Consider the following 21,805-nt stretch of genomic DNA (forward strand, 5'->3'; position numbering starts at 1 on the left):
CCTTCTCCTCGCTCTGTGCGCCTGCTTCTCAAACACCAGCGTATCCCAACGCTACCTATGGTTGCGTAGACCCGCATTTAGGCGTGAAAAAGCTGTTTGTGCTCCAAGTACTGATTATATGTCAAACTGCATGATTTGGACTGCCTTTAATGGGCTGCAGAGTTGTGCAAATATCGTACGCCCCTTTTAGCACAGGGTTTGGGTTTGATTATTAGCAGATTTATTTTTTTAATGTGGATGAGTTGTGTGACTCTGCGCTGCTGAGATTTGCATGGATCCCGCTGTGAACTTTGTGAATTGGGGTAAGAAATTCCGGTTTCAATCTATTTTGTATTTGGGGGGGCCTTTCCTGTGAGCTTACTGCTTTTTGCAGAATACGTTTATCGCTCTAGTCCAGTCGTTGGTTACTGAAGCAAATGATTCCACGTGCTGCGTTTACACCCAGCCGAGCTGTGCCCGTAGAAGGGCGAATCGGGAGCGCAGCTCACCCGGCGTTCCTCTTTGCATTGCTCATTCCATGCCGGCGCTTTCCTTCTGATCTGCTGCTATTTTTTGGAGTACTCCGTCTTGTGGATTAACCCAAAGGCTTATTTTGCGTGACGCGCACCCTGCGTCACGTACCCTCGTGTGCTTTTACTGCCGCAGGCAGATGTCTGCCAGCCGCTCCCCTCTGCACGGCCAGCGGGAGGTTCATCTCCTCCGCTTGTTACTGCCTGCTCTTGCTCTTCGTCTGGTCAAGGTTGGGAGGTCCCGGCTGCTTTTGTGAGCCGCTGTGGCTGCGACGCGTTCAGGTTTTTAACCAGAATGTGGTTTTATATGAAAACAACATAGATTATATATATAAACCAAAATGGCAGTTACCTGTGGGCTGCTTTATGATGCCAGCCTTCTGTCGCGTCTTCTCACAGATGCTGCAGCTCTCACCGCACCTTGCTTTGTTCTTTAGATCCTGCCAACTTCCCTGCTCCCACCGAGACCCCTGGGCAGTGAAATTGCTATCGTGAGAGTCACCTCTGCTTTATGGAAGTGGATAGAAAGCAGCCAATTAGTTACAAAGTCACGTCAATAAATAGCTGTTAGTGACCTGTATTTCTAAGACCGAGTTTTGAAGCCTTAGTGGCGTACCTGCAAAGCGACATCTTACGGAGAGAGGTGTGTGGTAGGGTTGAGATGGCTGAGCGTGGTGGTTTCCCATGCTGGTTCCTTCCTAGTGAAGGACGTGCTCCCAAAGCGTAGCTGTGAATTTACAGCAATAAGCTAATGTTTGGGGGTGGTTTTTTTTTCCCTTTCTTTTTTGTTAAAGACAAATATAATACTTCTGATCAGGATCTGGGCCGCACATGCCGGTGGGGCCTGTGTCGTGCTCTAATACTGATATAACTCTGTCTGAAAGGCAGGGAGGAAGATAAAGAATCTGGTTTTTACATAGGTCTGAAGTCAGTTGCTCAGCGTTTTGCTTGCCAGAGAGATCAGGAGATGCCCTGCAGCATCCAGGGATGTGCACCCAAGATTAGACCCAGGATATCAGAAGGCATTTTTATTCTGTATATACTCCTTTTACTGGGTTGAATCACCCAAAGGTCTCTCGTTATAACAGGATAAGCAGCCAGAATGAGGACAAAGATGGAGACTCTGATAATACAATCAGTGAGCTGCCTCCCGCTCTTCAGGATGTTTCCCCTGACAGACGGCGGTCGTCTTCAGATGCATCACGGTCCGCTTACAGCCTCACCAGGCGGATTTCAAGTAAGGTCGTCCTTCCAACATTAATGTAATTCTTGTGGGGAAGAAAATCAAACTGTGGTGCTTGCTCTTTCATCTTTTAGACAGGGAATCAAGTCAAGTTGAAGGTACCTTGATTAATATCTCATCCTGTTCTGCAGGAACACGGTGGAAGGGGCCAGCCCTGTTTCTCTTGCTGAAGCATGTGCATGGTAATTGCATGTGAAAGTGGACGGTTGGGGGAGAGAGAGTTGCTGAGCTTGCACTTGAGCGTAACTGAGGGTGCGATTAATTGTTTGCAATGCAACGGTGAAAAGTCCCACTGGGGAGCCTGCCGTGCTGGGCATCGCACAAACGCGCGATAGCCGTGCCCGGAGAAGCACAAGTTGACTTGCGCCTGTAACGGCTTCAGTTGAGTTTCTAACAGTTGTATTTGTGCATTTCTCTCGTTTAGGTTTAGAGTCGAGGAGGCCAAGTTCTCCGTTAATTGACATTAAACCTATCGAGTTTGGAATAATAGGAGCTAAGAAAGAAATAGTTCAGCCGACTATCCTGCGAAAAACCTATACCCCGGATGACTATTTTAGAAAATTTGAACCAAGACTGTACTCCCTTGACTCGAATAGCGATGATATGGACTCCTTGACAGATGAGGAGATCTTATCGAAGTATCAGCTGGGCATGCTGCATTTTAGCACTCAGTACGACCTGTTGCATAATTATCTAATAGTGCGAGTCATTGAGGCTAAAGATCTGCCCCCTCCGATTTCTTACGACGGTGCAAGGCAAGACATGGCTCACTCCAACCCCTACGTGAAGATCTGCCTTCTTCCCGATCAGAAGAACTCCAAGCAGACCGGAGTGAAACGCAAAACGCAGAACCCGGTGTTTGAAGAGAGGTACACATTTGAAATCCCCTTTTTAGAAGCCCAGAGAAGAACTCTGCTTTTAACCGTAGTGGATTTTGACAAATTCTCACGCCATTGTGTTATTGGCAAAGTGTCAATGCCCTTGAGCGATGTAGACCTTGTGAAAGGCGGACACTGGTGGAAAGCCCTTGTGCCTAGTTCGCAGGTAACAGCATTTATCAGATTATCGCCACAATTTTTCTCGCTGTTTTTTTTGTGCGGTTCCTTTGCTTGTTGGCACGTAATGCAGTTTCTAATTAGTCATTGCCATTTCGTTAGTACAGCATCCGCCGGGTCGAAATGATGTTGGGCCTGTAAGTGGTCTTAGGGCTAATAGCGTGAGGTAGAGGAGCTGTCCTCCTTGCCATTCAAAGGAGGTGGCACGGCAAAAGACCCTGTGCCAACTCTAGTGAGAACAAATCCAGACTGCTTTTGAAGCCTGCGCCTTTCGGAAGCTCTTCCTTGTCACTGCAGTGACCTGCGTCCTTTCCTCGACGCCGCAGTGACGCCGTCCCACCCGGGTCACCCCTGGGGTGGTTAACGTGGCTGTGCTTTGGGAGCATGAGTTAAACCACTGGTGCCGGTTCAGTAATGATTTGATTCAAGAAAGCGTATAGAAGACAAAATCTCTGCAGGCTCACGGCGTAATGCACAAGCGAAAAGCGGCAAGGTAGCGGTAGATGTATTTTCCTCATGTCCCTGAAGGAAATAAACTTGCCGTAGATTTTGTCTGATGGAAGTGGCACGTTGCGTGCGTGCGGGTTTGGGCGTGCAGTCTGGACTAGATTCGACCGTCCGATGGGACGGGAAGAGGAGATGCAGAGGGTCCGTGTGCTTCCGTCTCTGTCCCGAGGAAAGGGCCCCGGGCAGTGCCACCGCCTCGCCCGCCAGGAAAAGAGCTGTTCAACGGGAAGGTCTGAGCTTTGCAACCAGGAGCGGCCGTTAGCTACCGCATTTACTACCGGCAGCGTCACCTACGTAGCTGGGGGCACAGGACTCCGTAAAACGCCAAGCTAAGAGCGTAGCATGAGCAGCACCTCAGACGTTTGTGCTAAGGACGGGGGTACGGCTCCGGGTGGGTACGACAGAGTTGCCTGTCCCAGTTCCTTGCCGGCTCTGGGATTGCAGTTTCTAAGTTTCAGAGCCCTGTGTGAACTTGGATGGGTCACGTTTTCTTTGATTTTTATGTGTTCACAAAAGGGTGCCGTAGCCAGAGGTGTTAGATGAGATGGGCAGTAAATCACTGGCCTCACTGCTGATTCGTGGCGTGGGTCTGAGCACCTGGTTTGGAGCGGAACCTTGTGATCAGACGCTTGTGGAGGTACAACGCGCCGAGCAGTGTTTATACGTGAAGTCAGCCGGGTCTCTGACTCTGCTTTGCCCCCGCTCAGGGTGCAGAGGGGCTGGGGAACGCTTTTCCCCCTTCCTCAGACCTCCTGCGGCGCGCGAGGGAGAAGGTCGAGACCGCCGATGACGGCAAGAGAGCCCGCTAGATCTGCCGCAGTAGGAGCGTTACGGGATTAGCCTGAACATCGCTCACGCAAGAAGGAAAGTTCTGAAAGTTGTGCGCGAGGCAAAATCGTGGGGTCCCCGAGCGTGTCTTTCTGTAGGACGTGGCTTGGTGGCAGCGGGATCCGCTTTGCTCGGCGGAGTGGCGGTGGGGCTGAGGGGACAGCTGTGTTACGAAATGGTTCGTAAGGAAAATGAACAAGGGCAGATATTCCTGCCTTCCCCTCGCTGCCTGGGCCTTTTCCCCAAATCTTTATTTACAAATGCCTGCAACAATTCTTTTTCTCTTTGGTATTCGTGGTTCATCACGGGCTCTGCGCTGTGTATCCGAGGACAGAACTCTCCTCGTTGCATCCCGTTACCCTCCCGTGATTCACGCCGTGCAGCCTTGCTTCCCCCCTGCCCCCCCGCTTTTGCATGATAAATATTCTCTGTGTCATATATCTCTTTATCAGTGACGTGGGTTCATTCCACGGCTAACACAGACCTCGATTAGAGAAGATCATCTCGGCCAGCCCTTCCTCCCTCCCTCTCCAGAGTCTCACTGAAAGCTGTTGCTGTTTTCAGCAGTGCTGTCTGCTTCACCAGGATTCAAGAGAAATCGTTTATGCAGAAATTGGCATTTCTGATATTTATAAAAGGAAGGAGAAAAAGAGAAAATTCCCTCCGAAGGGGCAGGCCTAACCTTACAAGCCTTTTGCATTTATCTGCTTCCTATCATATGGAAAAACTTAATTTAAGCAAAAAGTGCCTTGTTTCAGTCTTTTCATCCTTCCTTGTTCTTTTTGGCCGGGCCTTAGCTGACAGCCTGCGACCGAAAGAGAACAGCAGCGCTTGTGCTAGGATAGCCACGGAGGGTGTTTGGTATCATTTTCCCATGTTTTCTCGGTGAGAAGATTTTTAAAGTTCATTGAGTAAGGCATATTTTCTCTTAGTAGTGATTAAAGTTAAATGCATTGATCGAAGGGTTAAAATAAATCCTGGAAGAAGTAAAACAATAAAGGTCATTACATTGAAAAACTGCATTTTAATGTCTTGCACTTACAGCGATGCTTGTGCTAGAAAATTGTGAGGGTTTTTTTTTTTTCTTTGATTGCTAGTTGGAAGATTCTGCCTGTGGAATGATAGATTTGACGTGTTGACAACTTTTTTTATACTTCTCACTTCTTTGCTTGATTAGATGAGGGACAGATAGCCTTTATTAGTTTCTTGCTGGGTTGAACCCAAGTCAGTTCTGATCATGAGTCGATGACAATTTTCCAGGCCGGGTTGGCTGCCCCGGGGCTCTGACGTGGAGCAGCAGCACCCCCCCAGCGATAAGGATCGTGGCGGAGGAAACGCTGAAGCAGGCGCTTGGAAAACCAGCACCAGGCGGGAGAGGAAAACAGACAGGCATAGACGCGATATGTAAAGATGACAGACACAAAACGCGTGAATTTTTTTAACTGGTATTTATAGGCAGAAACCTGATGAGCTGGAGAGATGGAGGAAAGTGAGTGCAGATGGCAGGAGCCGTGGAGAAGGTTTTATCTTCATACTGGTGGGAGTGGGATGGGGCATGGTTTGTGGAAGAGCAGCGGCCTGAATGGTATCAGCTAAGATGAACGTCTGTTTTGCGCTTGCCGTACCCACCCGGAAGCCATTGCCATGGGGCGTGCTCATAAAGTCAGGTGCTGAGTCCTTGTCCCACCATCACGCTGAGCCCCGTCAAGCCCAGAGCTGGGACGTTGCCTCAGCGCAGGACTACGCCGGCACGAGTGCGCCCTGCTAAAAAAGACGGGGGACGCCAGCAGCCTTTTGGTGTGGGCAGGGACAGGTGGGTTTGTCCCAGGCTGAGGCATGGTCCAGCCGTGCAGCTCCCTTGGCTCTGCTGCGAGCTCGACCGGGATAAGGTCCTTAGGGCTGTGGATGGGACCTACAGCTCCTCAATGGGCGAAAGCCCATCGTCATTAATAGCAGAACATCTTTATTACCACCTCGTGGAGCTGCTCGTTAACTGACAGCCTGAGAACTTACCTTGGGCATAACGAGGTGGGCTGTGCGGCATTGCCGTGCTCGTTATGTCGGGAATGAGTCGTCAGAGAACCCAAATGTGGGTGAGCAGCGTGCTGTCCTCTCAGCCCGGAGGAACCAGCGCAACGAACCGCTCGATGCTAAGCTGCAGGCAAAAGACTGTACGTGTACAGAAGTGCTTTTGTAGTTCTGCACTGAGCGCTTGGGGGATTGGGTCCCACGCGGGGGCATGGGGCAGCTGCCATCCACCCTATCATCAGAGGCAGCAGCTGGGCGGAAGGACTTACTCCTTGTAGGAAATGTCGGTGCAGGTATTGCCAAACTCTTTATCCTTGGTAGTTCTGGGAGGCTTTTCCTTGCAGGGTAATTAATGTGTTTCTAAAGCTGCCCATGGAGTAGCTCTTGAGTCCAGTCCCCATAGGAACACTCTGCGCTCCCAAAATATCCCCTTAAATGTGTGTGGCTTTGCTTAATTACCATGAACGAAGTTGGCAGGCCTTGCTGTAGCTGGGCTCGGATTCGCACATTTTGCCGTTAAGATTAATTCTGAAGCACATGTTCAGGACCCCAAGTTTTATTGACATATGATTCATTTGTCTTTTGGCAGATTTGAGTGGGCAGGAATAAATGTTTTAGACCAGCAGTAATGAGAGCTTGGAGATCATTCCGCAAAAGAAAAAAAATTTGCCTGGTCACGGTGGGAAAATAGCATAAAAATTCCTTCTCCCCTCAAATTAAGCCATTTTTATGGTAGAAGGGGTATGTATTGGACTTGCTTTTTTAACTTTGTACTATGAGTGCACTAGAGTGACAGTCATTTAAGGAGCTCTCAGCTTTTTGTGTTCAAAATGGTACGTGCTCCACAAATGCAGTGGTTTTTCTATGGCAGGTCTCTGCAATTTTTGATTCCCGTCTCAGGGATAAGCCTACGAGAAGTACTGCACTGTTGTTCTTACCGTGCCTTGGCTGGGAAGGAAAAGGGAGAAAGGAATTTGTAAGTCAGGTAATGACTCATTTTGGTTATGGCGTGTGGCTCGGAGGCCTCCAGATGTACCAGGTTTGTTCTTGGCACCCTTCTTCCCTGGCTTACCCAGTGCAGCCCTGAGAAGGAGCCGTCCTTGGGGAACGGAGGGGATGCCTTCTGTTTGGTGGCACAGTGCGTTATTGAAAATAACGCCAGCACCGTCTCTCGTACAGGCATAGAGCATTGGAGAGGCAGAGACTTGGTTCAGGGGGTTGGCGCAACAGTTGGCTCGAGGTGGTGTGCGTCGGTGTGGAATGGGGGTCCGTGTTCATGACACAGTCATGGGAAGTTAAATACGAAAGTGAATGTTGTCAGGATTTTTCCTTTTCTTCCTTTTTTTTTTTTATTTTTTTATTTTTTTCAGCACTCCAAAAGCTTAGCGGCTGGTTAATTAAAGAATGATGCGAATCGCTGATGACGATCGTGGTTTGGTTATGTGGGGCTATGCTCGCTCGTTAACGGGATGTTAAAATCAACCTGGCAGTTTACCCGAGTCCGCGGGAGAGACGCCCTGGGCAAAGCCTGGCTGGAGGTGGGATGCCACCACCCCGCAGGTCTCTGGAGTTGGGGGAATGTGACGGGATGCCGTGATGGACGCTTGTCCGTCACGACGACAACACGTTTGGCTCTTAACCTGTGGTTTGTTGTTGTACTGTGGTTTATGACATTCTACCATCTTTCTTCCACTCCGTACCTTTATTTTTCCCCTGATCCGTTTCAGTGGGTTTTTTTCCCTTTCCTTTTCCAGTCTCTAAAGCTTCAGCACTGAGAAATTTTTCTTCTTGATCATTTTCTCCTCTTTATCCTTATCTGTCTCTTCTGCTTCCAGCTGATATCTCAGTCACCTTTCCCTCTGTGCTGGTCACTCCGTACCCTTTCTGCGGAGGATGGGGATGCTGTGGGGTGTATTTTGCTGAGGAGGGGTTGGTGGGGGACGTGGGCAAGACCTCTCCATAGGAAATCTTCTTCCCGAAGGTCCTGGCACAGGAGAGGTTTTCTCATGGCCAGCCAAACTGATGAAAGCCAGTTAGACTTTAGAAGGGATTTTGTGACTCTCTTCATCATGCATCTCCTCGGCGCCTGTTACATAGGTAACACTGTCCTTACCCATTCGTAAGGATACTTTTTTTTTTTCCAGGTTCTGGTCCTTACTAGCTGAGCCTTCCTGCAATGATGGCTGTGTGTGACAGGATGCTGCAGAAAGCCTGTTAGAGCAAACTGTTCTAAACCATCAGTTTTCTAATGTGCCTGGAGGTACCATCACAGATAACCTTGAGGAGGAAAATCAATCTGAAACTTCATTAGGAGCGTTGCATAGATGTCTGTGCTGATGTAATGTGCTCTGGTTCCCATCGGGAACCGGGGAGGGATTCAGCTGCAGAATTTTGCTGGTGGTGTAGCAATGCACAGCAAACAGTCTGGGGGGGCTGCAAGGAGGGAATCGCCCTAATCCAAACAAGATGTGCAAATGGCATTAATTAAAAAGTCGTCTTCCCTTGAGGGTAGCCCCTTTGTGTTTCAGAGATGACAGAAAAGAAAAAAAAAACCAAACCCAAACCCAAAAACTTCTTATGTGTGTCTGGTTCAACCCAAACGGTAACTGCAGAAGGTTCTGGATCACAGGCGAGCCCGAGGCTGCAAATCCAAACGCCTGGCTGTGTAATACAGCTGCGGAGAGGAACAGCCAGGAGTGAAATGTTAATCAGAGCTTCAGGAGAGTCTCAGACATCCCAGACTTGGTGTCACTCCGCACCTCATCAAACAGGAAATTGCTTTTCCAGGGTCATCTGGGATCTCGGCACAAATCAGCGCATCATCAGCATAATAATGGCAGCTAAAATGATGGCTTTGCAGTCGGTGCCTGAGGAGCACCTCTGCACACTGCGTTCTGAGAGCAAAATATTCAAGGCGAAACCAACAGCGTTTTAGTTTCCTGATGAAAAGAGCTAGGAAAAGTAAAATTCTGGCACTTCCTCTCCCTAGGGCGAACAACGTGCCCCTGGCACCTCCCGTGCGTGAGCATCCCTCTCCTCCGCTCAGCCCCTGCGCGAGCCTGGAGTTTGGGGAGGCTCCGGCATGCGATGGAACGAAAGCCGTGCTCCTGTGCCCGCAGCGCCCCGGCAAGACGTATCTTAGCACCCTTGCTGATAAAGTGCCTCTAAACGAGGTGATGGGCGAGGGTTGCTGGTTACGGCAACGCGGAGTGTTTCCGAGGCGCAGGGGAGCTCGGCGGGTCCCTGGGCTGGAGGAGCACCCTGGGCAGCCCCACCAACCCCGCCAGCTGCCTCAGACCTCTGCGGCCACTCATCCCTCCCTGAGCTGAGTCTTCTGCCTGACCCGTTAGGAGAAGGGTCCCGTTTCTCCATCTCACAGTGGACCCCGCTGTGCTCCCAGTTGTCTCCGTTTTGCCCGCCAAGCCAGCGAGCCGTTAAGCCGCAGCTCTGTCTGCATCCCCATCTTCATCTCCACCAGCGCGCCTTATTCGCAAGACTGTCACGTCAGCAAAGGTACATCAGCCGTGGCGTGAGCTTGGCGGGAGAAGCGCGGGGAACTGAAACCTGAGGAGGTAGGCCTTGTACCTCGGGCTTCTTGGAGCAACCCGTTAATTCCGTGCCTGACTGCGAACGATGACCAGTGACCAAAGGACAGGAGAAAGCTAGCGACCGTGGTGCAGCACGGCACGGTGGAGACAGAGCTGGTCCGACGTGCCGGGGAGGAACGCGTGGTGGCTGGTGGCCACCGGTCCCTTTTCTGGAGTGCTTGATGTCCCCTCAGGGCGCCGCGGCAGGATTTGAAGCATGTTTCCTAGAGCCTTGCGGCTAAGCTAGCAATAATGCATTTATAAATCAGAGGCAATTCAGTGCTCGAGTTAAGTGCCTTGAAAAGGCTGAGTCACTGGTACGGGGAGGTGAGCCATCCGGGGAGCCGGGCTTCCTTCGGAGAACACCTTTGGTTATCGCTGCAAACGCTCTGCCTGCCACGGGGCTCTTGCTTTCTCGCTGGGTTGGAGCACAGCCGTCCTGCCGGCCTCTCTGGGCTGGATTCTATGTTCCGTTCCCTAAGATAATTAGCAAAAATCTGGGCATGCTTGAAAGGCATTAAGGGGCAGAAGGTGCTATTCAGTTTGGGAAATTGGGCCTGATCTGAGACTCATTAAAGCTGGTGGTGGTCTGTCTTCTGACTTCAGCGGCTCACACTTACAGAGTATAGCATTTTATATCTCACCTTCCTCAAATTTAAGCCCAGATATTCAAAAAGACTATTTTTCTAGAGGTGCCAATATTCCTGTTAGGTTATGTCCTATGGAAAATCATTGATTTAGCTTTAGCTTTCCCTACGGAAGGCCCGGCAGCAGCGTGATGGCTATGTTACGGTGGCTCCTTCGGTAACCTCTGCAGGGGTGACGGGATGCGGTGCTGGGGAGGGTTCAGGTCAGGGCAGATGTCTGGTTCTCCTGCCTGTGCCTCGGCGGGTGTTACACGCCCAGTCTGATATTGTCAGTGTGAAATGTGGGGCAATTTTTAAAAAATGGAGCATAAATGTAAATGTGTTGGAAGTGTGCAGATCTGCCTTCCCCTGCTCCTCCCTGACCTGGGGAAGCCCCTGAATTCCTGCCGGTCTTGGATACGGTCAACAGGTTCCACCGATGGATGGGTCCGGGAGTAATTACTGCAAATCCTGATCTGGGTTTTCAGCACTCTAAGCTTGAGGTGACCTGAAAGGTCCCAGCTCCCTGCCCGGTGCCAGCTTGCCTCCTGGCTGTGCCAGGGCTTTGGTATTTGCGGCTGGAGTTGTTGGATTGTCTCTTCCCAGCAGGTAAAAACATCACTAATTAGTTTCCTAATTTGTGCTGTCGGAATGTACCTGAATTTCTAGGAATTGAAGCCTGCATGGAACCTGACATGGCGGTGAATGCAAGTGGGAAGTAAGACTGGATACATTAAAAATGTTGTTGGTATTATAAAAAATGGGCTGAGGCCAAAGGGTACCTCAGGTGAATCCCGTTGCGGGCGGTGTTTTGGCGCTGTGACGCGTCGTTACTCTCCTGGTAATGCATTTAGAAGTCACCGACTGTTCTCCATGATAGACACGTCTTCAGGCTGTTCCAGCCACAGACCCGAGAGGAGCGGTTTTGGGGAAAATCAAACCAAAAATGATAGTATTGGTCATTTCAATCACCTTGGATGTGAGACTCTTAGATCTTCATGCTGTGCAGCCGTTGGGCACAATGGTGTACGTAGGTACCTATGTATACCTTACAAGAGCTGCGAGCGTCGTGTGCGTTTTGGGTCAGGTTTGTGTTGGGGAACGGCTTCCTGATGGAACGAGTTTGGAGTAAGAAATCGGATGCTTTTTTGGTGTGGGAGAGGGGCTGTGGGGAAGGCCAGGCAGAAGGTGGGCCGGCTTGGGCCGGACGCTGCCGCGTTGGCTCTGGAGCTGGCTCCTGGGGCAGCAGAGCATGCAGGGAGGGCACCTGGGTTTGCCATAGGATCCGTGATGTGGATCCGTGATGTGGATCCACTCTTTTGGCCCAGGGGCCGAGTCAGGACGCTGCTGTTCTCCAGCCTTCACCCAGCTCCCCGCGGGGTGCTTCCCTCGTCCCTTGCTCGTGGAACGCGTGGGGCTGAGCACGTGGGTGTTGCTGTGCCGGCTCCTGAAACGCAGAGACCTTTGATGTGAAGTCAGGCAGCCTGTTGCCATATTTTCCGTAGAAAGCCAAAAAAAAGGATATTGAATTAAATTGAATTGTATTATATAGCATCTGCAGCGCAGGACTTCCTCAGCTCGCCACCTGCTCCTGCATGCCACGCACGTCCCGCTGCCTTCGCCGGGAGTAGTCAACAGGAACGGGAGAGGAGACAAAAGTGCCTCGGGGAAAACTTTTAATACCATTACCTGACATCGGTTTTGGTGTTTGGCTCGTTAGGTGAGGAGCCGAGTGGCCTGCCGTTAGCGGGAGCCGCCCTGTGCTGCCGGCGGCCAGGCAGGAGATGCTGTGCCGCTCCTGGCAGAGGGTCGGGGCTTTTCCCCCGAGTGCCTCCTCGGGTTCGGTCCGAGCCCTCTGGTGCATCTGCGCTCAGTGGAAATCGTGGTTTCCATTTGCAGCTGAACATTGGTGAGCTGGTTGGGTTTCTTGGCAGTGCTCGCCTCAGTTTCCCCGGAGCCGCTGGTGGCTTTGCCGGGGACGGGTACCCCGTGCGCTGGCCCATCCGCTGATGAGCCCGTTTTTTCGGGTCCGTTCAGGCTGCGACTCTGTCTCAGAGCGTTTTTCTTTATAGCCTATCCAGTCCCAATTTCTGTAATCTAATATTTGGGGTGTCGTTAAAGATATTTAAGCCTTTTGTTATGATCGCAGTACCACATCAGCTCCTTTGCCTTTTGGGAACGGGCTGTGACCGCCCGATCTAGGCTTGGTTTTGAACTGTTTGGCTCTGGGGGATGAAGACCCTGCGTGGACCTGAGACGATGGATCGCTGTCCTGCCTGGGCTGGCTGGTGTGTCTTCAGTCTCCAGAGTTGTTTCGCTGTGTGCGTTTTGCATCTGACAACAGCAGCATCTCGGAGCCAGGTCGTGCTAAGGTGGACAGGTTATTTTAAGCTGTCATGTCTGAGGAGCAATGCTGTCAGTTCTCCAGCTCTTCTTTTTTTTTAATTACTAGTTTTAAGCATCATTAGGTAGAAGGAAAGGAAATGATGGCAGAACAGCTCTACTGACGTGAAGCTCTGGCCGTGGTACAGCCTGATGAACAGCAAGGGCACAGCTAAGCTGTGCCGCGGTCTCTGGGTGGAACGGGCTGGATGCCGAGGGGATGTCTCCTCTGAACTGCCTTCCTGTGACCCAGGGATGCATTAACCGTCTTGTGCCTGAACGTCCCAGCTGCCTGGTGTGGTCCTCGGGGGTGGGGAGGAAGAGGATTTCTTCCACAGCAGGTCCGTGTTTGGTACGTTCATGAGGACGTGAGGTCGGTGGGATCAGAACCATCTGGAACTGTTCAGCATGGAGTGGGTGGGAGCTGCTGACCCTGTATTCCTTCCTCCTTGTAGGTGCTCTCTGCGCGAGTGCTGAGGAGCTGGTGAAGGATCGGCGGTTAAAGAACGATCTTCACCTGGGCATAGAGTTCTTTCTTGTTTCTGCTCAGCCTGAGGTACCACCAGATGGTTCTTGGTTGCAGCTTAGAGCGTGACTAAAATTTGGTTTTCAGGCACTTAGACAAATGGGATTTATTTAATTTCTCTTCCTGCTCTTCCCTTCCCCTCCGAGCTCTGTTCTGAATTTCCACGTTCCCTTTTCCCTGCAGAACGAAGTGGAGCTGGGAGAGCTGCTGTTGTCCCTGAACTACCTACCCAGCGCGGGAAGACTGAACGTGGACATCATTAGAGCAAAACAGCTCCTTCAGACAGACATGAGCCAAGGTTCAGGTAAAGGGCAGCGCGTTTCTCACATTACTCGTGCACAGCTTAGATGTGCCTTTAAAGCAGATCAGTGGTGAGGCTGCAATTTGTGGGGCACCCGGGGGGATTTGGATGCTCCGTTCCTGTTAATACAAGGCTCCGGATATTCATTTCGTGTGTATGTAGATACGTAGCCAACGATAACGAAAGTACTTGGAGCACTTACCCTGGGATGAAGCGGAGGGTGTGAATACCTTTGCCATAGCTCAACTCTGAACCAGGGTGAGGAACGAGGAGCCTCTAAATCCCTGCCGTGGTTCGTGCCGTAAGGCAGCCCGTTGGCGGCTGCGCGCTGTTCCGCAGATGCGCGTGCTGCCTGGTCGTGCCGCGGTGGGGTCGTTTATGGTACCTAGCTGCTCTGTGGACGGCGTGAGGTTTTCCTGGTGCCCGTGCGCTGCTCCCTGCCGTTTCTGAGCGTGCTGGCTGGTAATTGCTTCGTGCGTTTGTCCTCAGGTGTTTTTCCCATGTTCCCTGCTCCAGCCGCTGCCAGAATATTGGCATTTCCCAAAAAGAACAGCGTACTTGGCCTCCGTCAAGGCTGCCATTAATTGTGGTTTTGGCAGGAAGCATTTTTAATCCAGCTGCCTGACTTTTGTCTCCGCTGCAAATCCCCGGGAGCGGCGTGGCGGTACGAGTCCCAGCGATTTCCAAATGCCGTTTTCCAGCCTGGTCCATCCCCAACCTTCTCGGACCGGGATACCGACTCCCGACACCTGTAACGCAAAGCCTGTGGTTTGTGGTTTTTTTGTCAGATCCCTTTGTGAAAATTCAGCTCGTTCACGGCTTAAAATTAACAAAAACCAAGAAGACCTCTTGCATGCGGGGGACGATAGATCCTTTCTACAACGAGTCCTTCAGCTTCAAGGTTCCACAGGAAGAACTGGAGAACGCCAGCCTGGTGTTCACAGGTAAATGCAGCGATGGCACCAACTCGGCGCAGACGGGGTTGCCTCCGAGCGGACCAAAGAAGCAGTTGTGGGTGTGCAGATGAGCCCGCACGGGACGGTGTCTGTCCCAGCAGCTGCCCTGCAAGGGGTGTCCGTGTCTGGAGGCTCCGGGGAAGCTCAGTTAGCACTCTGTCCTCTGCAGAAGCTTTCCCCGGCATTGCCACCTGACGGCTGGAGCGGGCTGGGAGCACACCTCGTTGATCCTGTGCTTAATTGGTGCCGCCGGGAACGCTTTCGTGCAGAGGAGAAGGGGGTGTTAATTACATTTCTCAGCGGCAACCGGTTTGGGCGTAAAATCAAAAAATTAGAAGAACGAGAGGGAAGTACTGCACGATCCCGGGGCCCAAATAGTGACAGAGGTAACTTCTGGTACGTGATGTAATTTGCCAGTGAGATTATGCAGCTGTAGGTGTTTGGCGCTGACGTCGGCTGTTCTGTGAGCAGGTTGGTTCGTGCCTTTGCTTTGCTGGGGCTGGGTGCCCAGCGCCGCGGGGCGCTGCGGAGATGCTCTGGGGCCAGGAGCAGCCCTGGAGCTGACCTCGCTCCAGGGCTCTGTCCGCGCTGGAGCTGTTTGGCTGGGATAGGAATTCTCATTTTTATTTATTTATTTTTTTAAAAACGATTTCTGAATCTCCTGGTTTTGTTCTCTAGGCATGAAAACGTTGAGCAGAAACGGGCACTCGGGCGTGCTGCTCGGAGCAGGGGGGAGTCCCCGGCTGCGCTCGCCTGCCAGCTGGGCAGCACCGGGGGGGCGGAACTGGGGCCACGGGCCCTGCAGCAAACCTGCTGGTGCAGACACCACCGTGGCCTTCTCCGCTCCTCCACAGCGGGGAGGTCCTGGGCAAGGGATCCTTGGGAAGTGGTGGGTTTCCCTTCCATGCCACGGCTTGGCCCAGGCCGTACGTGCCGCAGAGCTGAGGATCGGCACCGGCGGGAGCAGGATCGGATCTTCTTGCCCTCTGGAGGAGCAGAGGGGCTGGGCGGTGGGACCCACGCTGTTCTGCCACGCTGGGCTCCCGTGCTTCGCAAACGCTTTTTTGGGCAACTTTCCACCCATTACTCATGCTTTTTCGATGAAGAGAAAGGAATCTGCATCTGCAATAACACATTTTGAAGTATATTTTAAAATTTTATTTCTTAGATGGCAGATACAGGTGTCAAAGCTGGTACGGAGCCTAATTCCAACCCATTAGTTTGTTTCCAAACATGTTCTAACAAAAGTGATGCTGATCAGCGATTTAAATTTTGCCCTTCGTGCTCAGAAATTTCCTCAGCAAAAAGTCTATAATTAATCACCGCTTTGCATGCACGGCACCCTGACTGTACCTCGCACGTGCAGTGATGAATTTGTTCTTGGAAGCTTCCATCAGCTGATCTCGTGACAGGCATGAAATACTCTCTTCTTTGTTTTCCCCTTTTTCTAACAGAAGAAGAAAAGGCAAACAGAGCAGCAGCTCCGTGCCGTCGGAAGGGTGAGGGAAATTCGCTGCTCCTCGCCACGGCTGATGAAGTTAGCGTTAATGAGTGGCTGGCTGATTATTTTTTTCCGTGCAAATGAACGTATTCTCAAATAAGTCAATGGGAAGTGAGCTGATTTATAATCACATGTAATGCAGGTGGATTTCAGTGCCGTGCCTTTGGAGTGGTGCTTCACTTTCGAAGTGACGTGTCGCTTGGTTCGAACATCGCAATAAATAACCCCAGGCCAGAAATGTCTCCGGCAGCTCCAAAGCTGGGAAGGAGCGTGCAGAGCTTTTGGGAGGAGCAGCGGGGCCGGGTTCTCGTGGCCGCTCTCGGACCGAAGGGTGATGTGCGGCTCGGGCATCGTTGGGCTCGCTGCTTTTGCTGCGGTCGGGACTCTGCTGTTTGAGATCCGTGGTTTGCGTAGCCAGTATGTCGCCGGAGCCAGAGGCGTTGGTCGTGGTGTTGCGTACGCAGTCTTCTGCTGGTCCGGTGCCCGCGCTCCTCCCGTTGTTAGAGGAGCCAAGAGCCCGTCTTGTCTCGAGGACCTTTGAATCGGGACTCTGGCAGAGGCATCTGCGGCGTCACAGGAGTGAGGTGGTTCAGGGGACGTGGTGGGGGTGAAGATGCTGAGCCACGTTCGGTGCTCATCCGAGTGATGGGGATGCCCCAGATGTGGGTGGAAGCGAGTCCCCAACAGGGAGTGCAGCACCAGGTTCTTCTTGTGTGCATCCGTGAGGTTTTAATAAAATGAATGTCGGCGTGCAGCTGGGCTGAAGCTCTGGGGTGGGGATGGTGGCGTTCCCCGTATAGCTGCCGCCTTGGCATGTCAGGGGATCGTGCAGCTTAAAAGCTTGTGAAGGGCTTTGGGATCCTCTGTTAAAAGACAATAAAGAGCCAAATGGCTGCCAGCGTGGAGAAGCCGTACCTCGCAACGTGAGGATCTTTTTATTATTTTGCATCTCTACAAAGCCACGTTTTTTTTCTCTAGGTCTTTTGTTTTCACTTGGGGTTGTTTTTGGCTGCAGTGGTGGTTCTGTCAGTTGTCTGTTTTGTGGGAGTTGTTTTTTATTTCTTATTTTTTTCAACCCACAGCTCTAGTCCATTAGGTCAGTTAATTAAATTTGCTGTTGAGTCAAAGTCCAATTGAAGAGGAAAATAATCCTGCTTGAAGGGTGGCTGATGACGCTTTGAATGGAGAGCGAGCTGTAAAAGCAGTCATGGGAGCCAGAATGAGTATATATTCAATAATTTAAAGGAACCTTGTTTTGTGCCTTCATATTTTGGACCCAGTCTGCAGCTGTCTTTACATTGGCTTGACTTCACCGGAAAGCCGTGGAGCCGTGCCAGTCCCTATCAGCGGAGGCTCCGGGCTCCCTCTGGGTCGCTGGTGCCACGCTGCAAAGTGAGGCACTAACCAGACAAAGTCAGATTAATTATTTTTTCTTTCCCCCGTGTGTTTTTCTCGTGTGCGTCTTGAATCAAACTGCCGGGGTGTAGCGCGCTGTGGCAAGAATTCAGGCAGCGTTTTGCCGTGACTTTAGCAAGGACTGCGCGTGCGCGCAGCGCGGATGGACGGTGTTCTGTAGAGCACCCTTCTGCTCCCCGCTTTCCCGGTGGTGCTCTGGGGAGCCGGACTTTGGACCGAACGCGGGGTTGAAGCGCAGCAGGACTAGGAGATGGGCGGTGGGTGCCTCTGAGGGGGGGTGCACAGGGTGAACTCTGCGTTAGCCGAGATTTGGGGGGTTTGGGCTGGTTCTCAGAGCTTTCCTCCTCTAGGCATGCTAGGAGTCAACACTGTAAGTTACTGGCGTTTGCAGACCAAAGTGCTTCTCGTTCCACGTCGGTGCAGGACGCCTTGTACAAGTTGTCTTTCTGCCTTCCCCTCTGTTCCGACCTCAGATGCTTACTGGAGCTGCAGCTAACTCGCGTGTCCCAGAGTAGTGCCCAGAGTGAGGTGGGATGAGCTCCGGTGGAGATGTCCTCTCCGGGAGGAGGCATCCAGGGTCAGAATCGCTGCTGCAAGTGTTGTCTGTTCACAGCTTCTCACCAAAAGAGGCTAAAACCAGGAAAGCAACGGATACTCACAGCAAGTCTAATGTCCGGACAGAAAAAAGACGACGAGTGAGGAAACAGCTAGCGGAGGAGGTGTTTGATTTTCATTTACTCCATCAAACACGTTGTCTAGGGAATGAGCATCCATATAGATACTGTAACAAATGCACTTTTTTGGGTGGTTCTTTTTTCCACTGTTGGTTTTTTGGCAACTTGACACGCATCCCCCGTGTGCCATCATCTGCTTGAGCGCAAGTCGTGGGTTCACCTCTTGCAGGGAAGTGGGGCAGGTTTTAAAAGACAGGCTGTTCTCCTAACCACCTATACCTGCGAACAAAGGTGTTCGTTATTCTTGGTCCCATGGAAGGGGAAGGTGGAGTTTGGCCGCGGCAGCAGGGCTGTCAGCTGCCGCCCGAGGTCATTTCCAAGCAGAAAAAAGGATATTTGAGGTGCGACCGCAGGCTCCGCGCTCGGGAGGGCTGGGTGCCGGGAGACGCCGCGCTCTCCCCGCTGATGGATTTTGGGCAGGCTGTCCTCTAAATCCCAGCCTAACCCTTGGAAAAGCAGGGCTGTGCGGCAGGAGGTGAGATGACGCCTGAAATCCAAGCTCTGTGGTATTTTGTTAATGATTATAATGTTGTTAATAACAATCATCGGTAATGCTGTTTGCGTTGCAGTAAAGCCCAGATGGCCCAATAAAAACCACCAGCGCTCCAGGGCAAACTGCATCTTGGTGACTCGTTAACATCTTTTGATCACTTACCGTAAAAAATACAACCTTCAGCACTCGCAGGTAGGGAATATATATCTCCCCGAGGTCCCGCGGGGACTGTGCGTGTCTTTCTCCATCTAAATAAGCTCTTGTACGTGTTCAGGTGACAGGATCTTTAGGGCTTGTGAAGCAAGCAGAGTCCCCAAAGAGGGAAAAATCATTTTTGTGCTCTGGGTACCGTCTGTGCAAATGCGGAGGGAAAACCTGCTTTGCCGTCTGACCTGGCTGAGAGCGTCGCCGGGGCTGGGACGGCGTTGGGGCCGATGGCGCGCGGTGGAGAGCGGTCGCGGGGCTCGTCCCACCGCACCGTTCCCGTGCGAAGGGTGGCCGCGGCTCTGGCGGGACAGATGCTCTGCGCAGGGGAGGGGAGCGGGCTGGGGCAGGCTTTGCTTCTTGCTGGAGAGGGGTCCCTGACGCGTGCGGGACGGCTGGTGAGGTCTTCGTTGTGGTGGCGGCCGAGGAGGCAGCTCGCAGGCACGCTCTCTTCTGAACCGTTGGTAGGAGTTTTGTATGATTTTCTTCGCTCATCAGTATGTTTCAGAAATGGACCGCGTCTCTGGTTTTTATATGATTTAGGGCCATTTTTTAAAACCGTTTTTGTAAGTGTTTGAGTTCCCGAGGGAGCGTTGTTGAACAGTGAGGCTTTGCACACCTCCGCCCGTGGTTTCGGTGGCTGCTGCCAGTGCCGTCAGGTGTGCCCGTGCACCGGGTACGGTAACAGCGCCTGGCTGCAGACCCCCGCACCGCCCCGATGCTTTGTCCCAGGGCTCTAATCAACTTCCAGTTAATAGGCAGTACTTGATTAAACTAACAGATTGCTGTTCGGTAGCAATATACCCGGTTCCTCTATGGCCTCATTTTTCCTTTCTCTTGGCCTTTGGGAAAATTTAAGGACCATTTAATGAAGTTTGAATTTTTAGAGAAAAAAAAACCCCACATCGTTGTTGGCGTGTGTGGCTAATGGTGCAGTTCTGGATAGTTTGGTTTGCTTCCACTGCAATATTTTCTTTTTGAAGAAACACTGCCTGTTTGGGCATATTCATTGTGGCACGGCAGCTTGAGAGGAGAGGAATTGGGTCTTCCTTGAAATCCTGACTTCTTGTTGGAGATGGATGTTTTGGGACGTTTCTGTACGTGGAATAAACGGTCGCTAATGGCACAGGCAGCGCTGGTGAGCACAGCCCTGGCCCGCTGTTGCCCTTCACTCCCGGGGACGTTGGAGATGCTCTGGCACAGACCGGTTTGGTTTTGTATGTTGTCTAATGAGCATTTTTTGGATGTTCGATAGAAAATGTTTTGGGGTGCTCTTGATCCACACGAGACAGTTTCTAGGGCAGTCGGTGGTGGCGGTGGGGAGGAGAGCAGCCCTGACCCGGCACAAAAGGCTGTATGGAGATGGGCCAAGGCTGAAGGTGGTCATCAGCTCCAGACCTCACCTTCCCAGTGAGCCCACGTTAGGCAGAGGGGCAAACCGCTGCACCAAAGGCTTACAGCTCACAGACCCACGCTTCCCATCACGGCTGGAAATAAAACTAACTAGGATTCATTCTGGGTGAATCCTAAAGTTGGGTCTCCAAGCGGCTTGGGTTGTGGTTGAGGAGAAGGCGGCTGAAGCTCCTCAGACCTTAAAACTGTTCATTTTTTCCCCATCAGCTCTGGTGCTCAGACTTGCGGTGTAGATGTTGGAGACAAGGTGATGCTTTTGGCGTTTGCCTGCACTGCAGATTTGTAAAAGTCCCATGAATGGCATGCAGAGATGGCGAGGTTTTTCAATGGTGTTTTTTTAGTTAACAGGCTGATTTCCAAATGTCCCAATTAGCTGAGCAGGTTGAAGGCTGATAATGGTTTTGTCCTCAGGCTTCTCCAGAAATACACCTGAATTTTGATTTGCCTGGCTGTGGGAAAGCATGACCTTCAGATGCCAGCATCATCTTCAGGTGCCTGTTTGCAGGGAAGGAAACCGCGATGTGTTTGGGGTCATTACACGTCTACGGTTTGACTTGCTACTTCAGATGTTCATCTCTTGTTTCTCCTATTGCTTTTTCTTTCCCACAAAAAATATTCAGGCACTTTGTCTTTTCCACACATATATAGGAAAAAAAAAATCTCTAATATGAGGCAAATGAAACTATTTTCTTCCCCATGCCGGTATGCAGGAGGAAGAAGCGGTTTCTGTTTTGAAATGCTATCATGTTGGGCACCGTAACGGCTCTTAGACCGATAGATAATTGGGCAACTTGCTGCTAGAAAATGATTCCTTGTTGTCTATTAGACGTGTGTTTCTAAAGCATTGGACTGTCTCTATAGTCCACGTATCTGGAGCTCAGAATCAGAATCTGGCCTGTGCTGAAACCTGTGTAATCCTATCTTAGCCAAAGGGGGGGGGGGGGAAGAAAAAACCACTGATGTCAGCACTGGATTTTCTGGGGATTTATACCTGTAAAATTTAGATCAGAACTTGGCCTTTGTGTCTGGCGTTACAAAATACTTCATGTTTTTATGCACTGGACACCATATGGTCCGTGCTCAGGTCTAGGCAGAGCAGAGCGCTCCCGGCCAGCGCCTCCCGCCATCCCGGCTGCTTTGCTCCGGGTCCTGTGGCCGCAGGAGGTGACCCGGGTCTTGCGAGGACACCTCCTGCTCCTGGGGCGATAGGAGACCTTGGCCTCCTGGAGACCACCCTGCCTGGCCGAGCCTCTCCGCAGCGGGTACCACGCGCCCGCTTCGAAGCCCTTCTGGGAGGAGGAAGGTCCCCGTTGCTCTCTGTCGTCCGGGTCCCCGTTGCTCTCCGTCCTCCGGGTCCCCATCCGTGGCTTCCCCGTCTCCACGCTAGCGGAGCAGGTGACAGCAGAGCGGGCAGTGAGGGTCGGTCGGAGATGCTGAGTGGGGTCCTGCACCCCCGTTCCGGTTGGGGTCACCCAGGGCAGATGCTCCAGGGATGG

The 21,805-nt window shown here is 51.7% G+C and overlaps 1 protein-coding gene across 1 annotated transcript in view; it reads left to right on the forward strand.

The window, feature by feature from the left end:
- The window catches only part of SYT17 (synaptotagmin 17), a 38,862-nt gene that overhangs the window by 8,436 nt on the left and 8,621 nt on the right, over window positions 1–21,805 (forward strand). The window contains exons 4-7 of the mRNA XM_054842503.1: window positions 1,598–1,746; window positions 2,177–2,796; window positions 13,475–13,595; window positions 14,381–14,536. Of these exons, the coding sequence (XP_054698478.1) occupies window positions 1,598–1,746; window positions 2,177–2,796; window positions 13,475–13,595; window positions 14,381–14,536 (1,046 nt within the window). The remainder of the gene's footprint in view (window positions 1–1,597; window positions 1,747–2,176; window positions 2,797–13,474; window positions 13,596–14,380; window positions 14,537–21,805) is intronic.

This window comes from Grus americana, chromosome 15, assembly GCF_028858705.1.
Source record: "Grus americana isolate bGruAme1 chromosome 15, bGruAme1.mat, whole genome shotgun sequence".
Lineage (NCBI taxonomy): Eukaryota > Metazoa > Chordata > Aves > Gruiformes > Gruidae > Grus > Grus americana.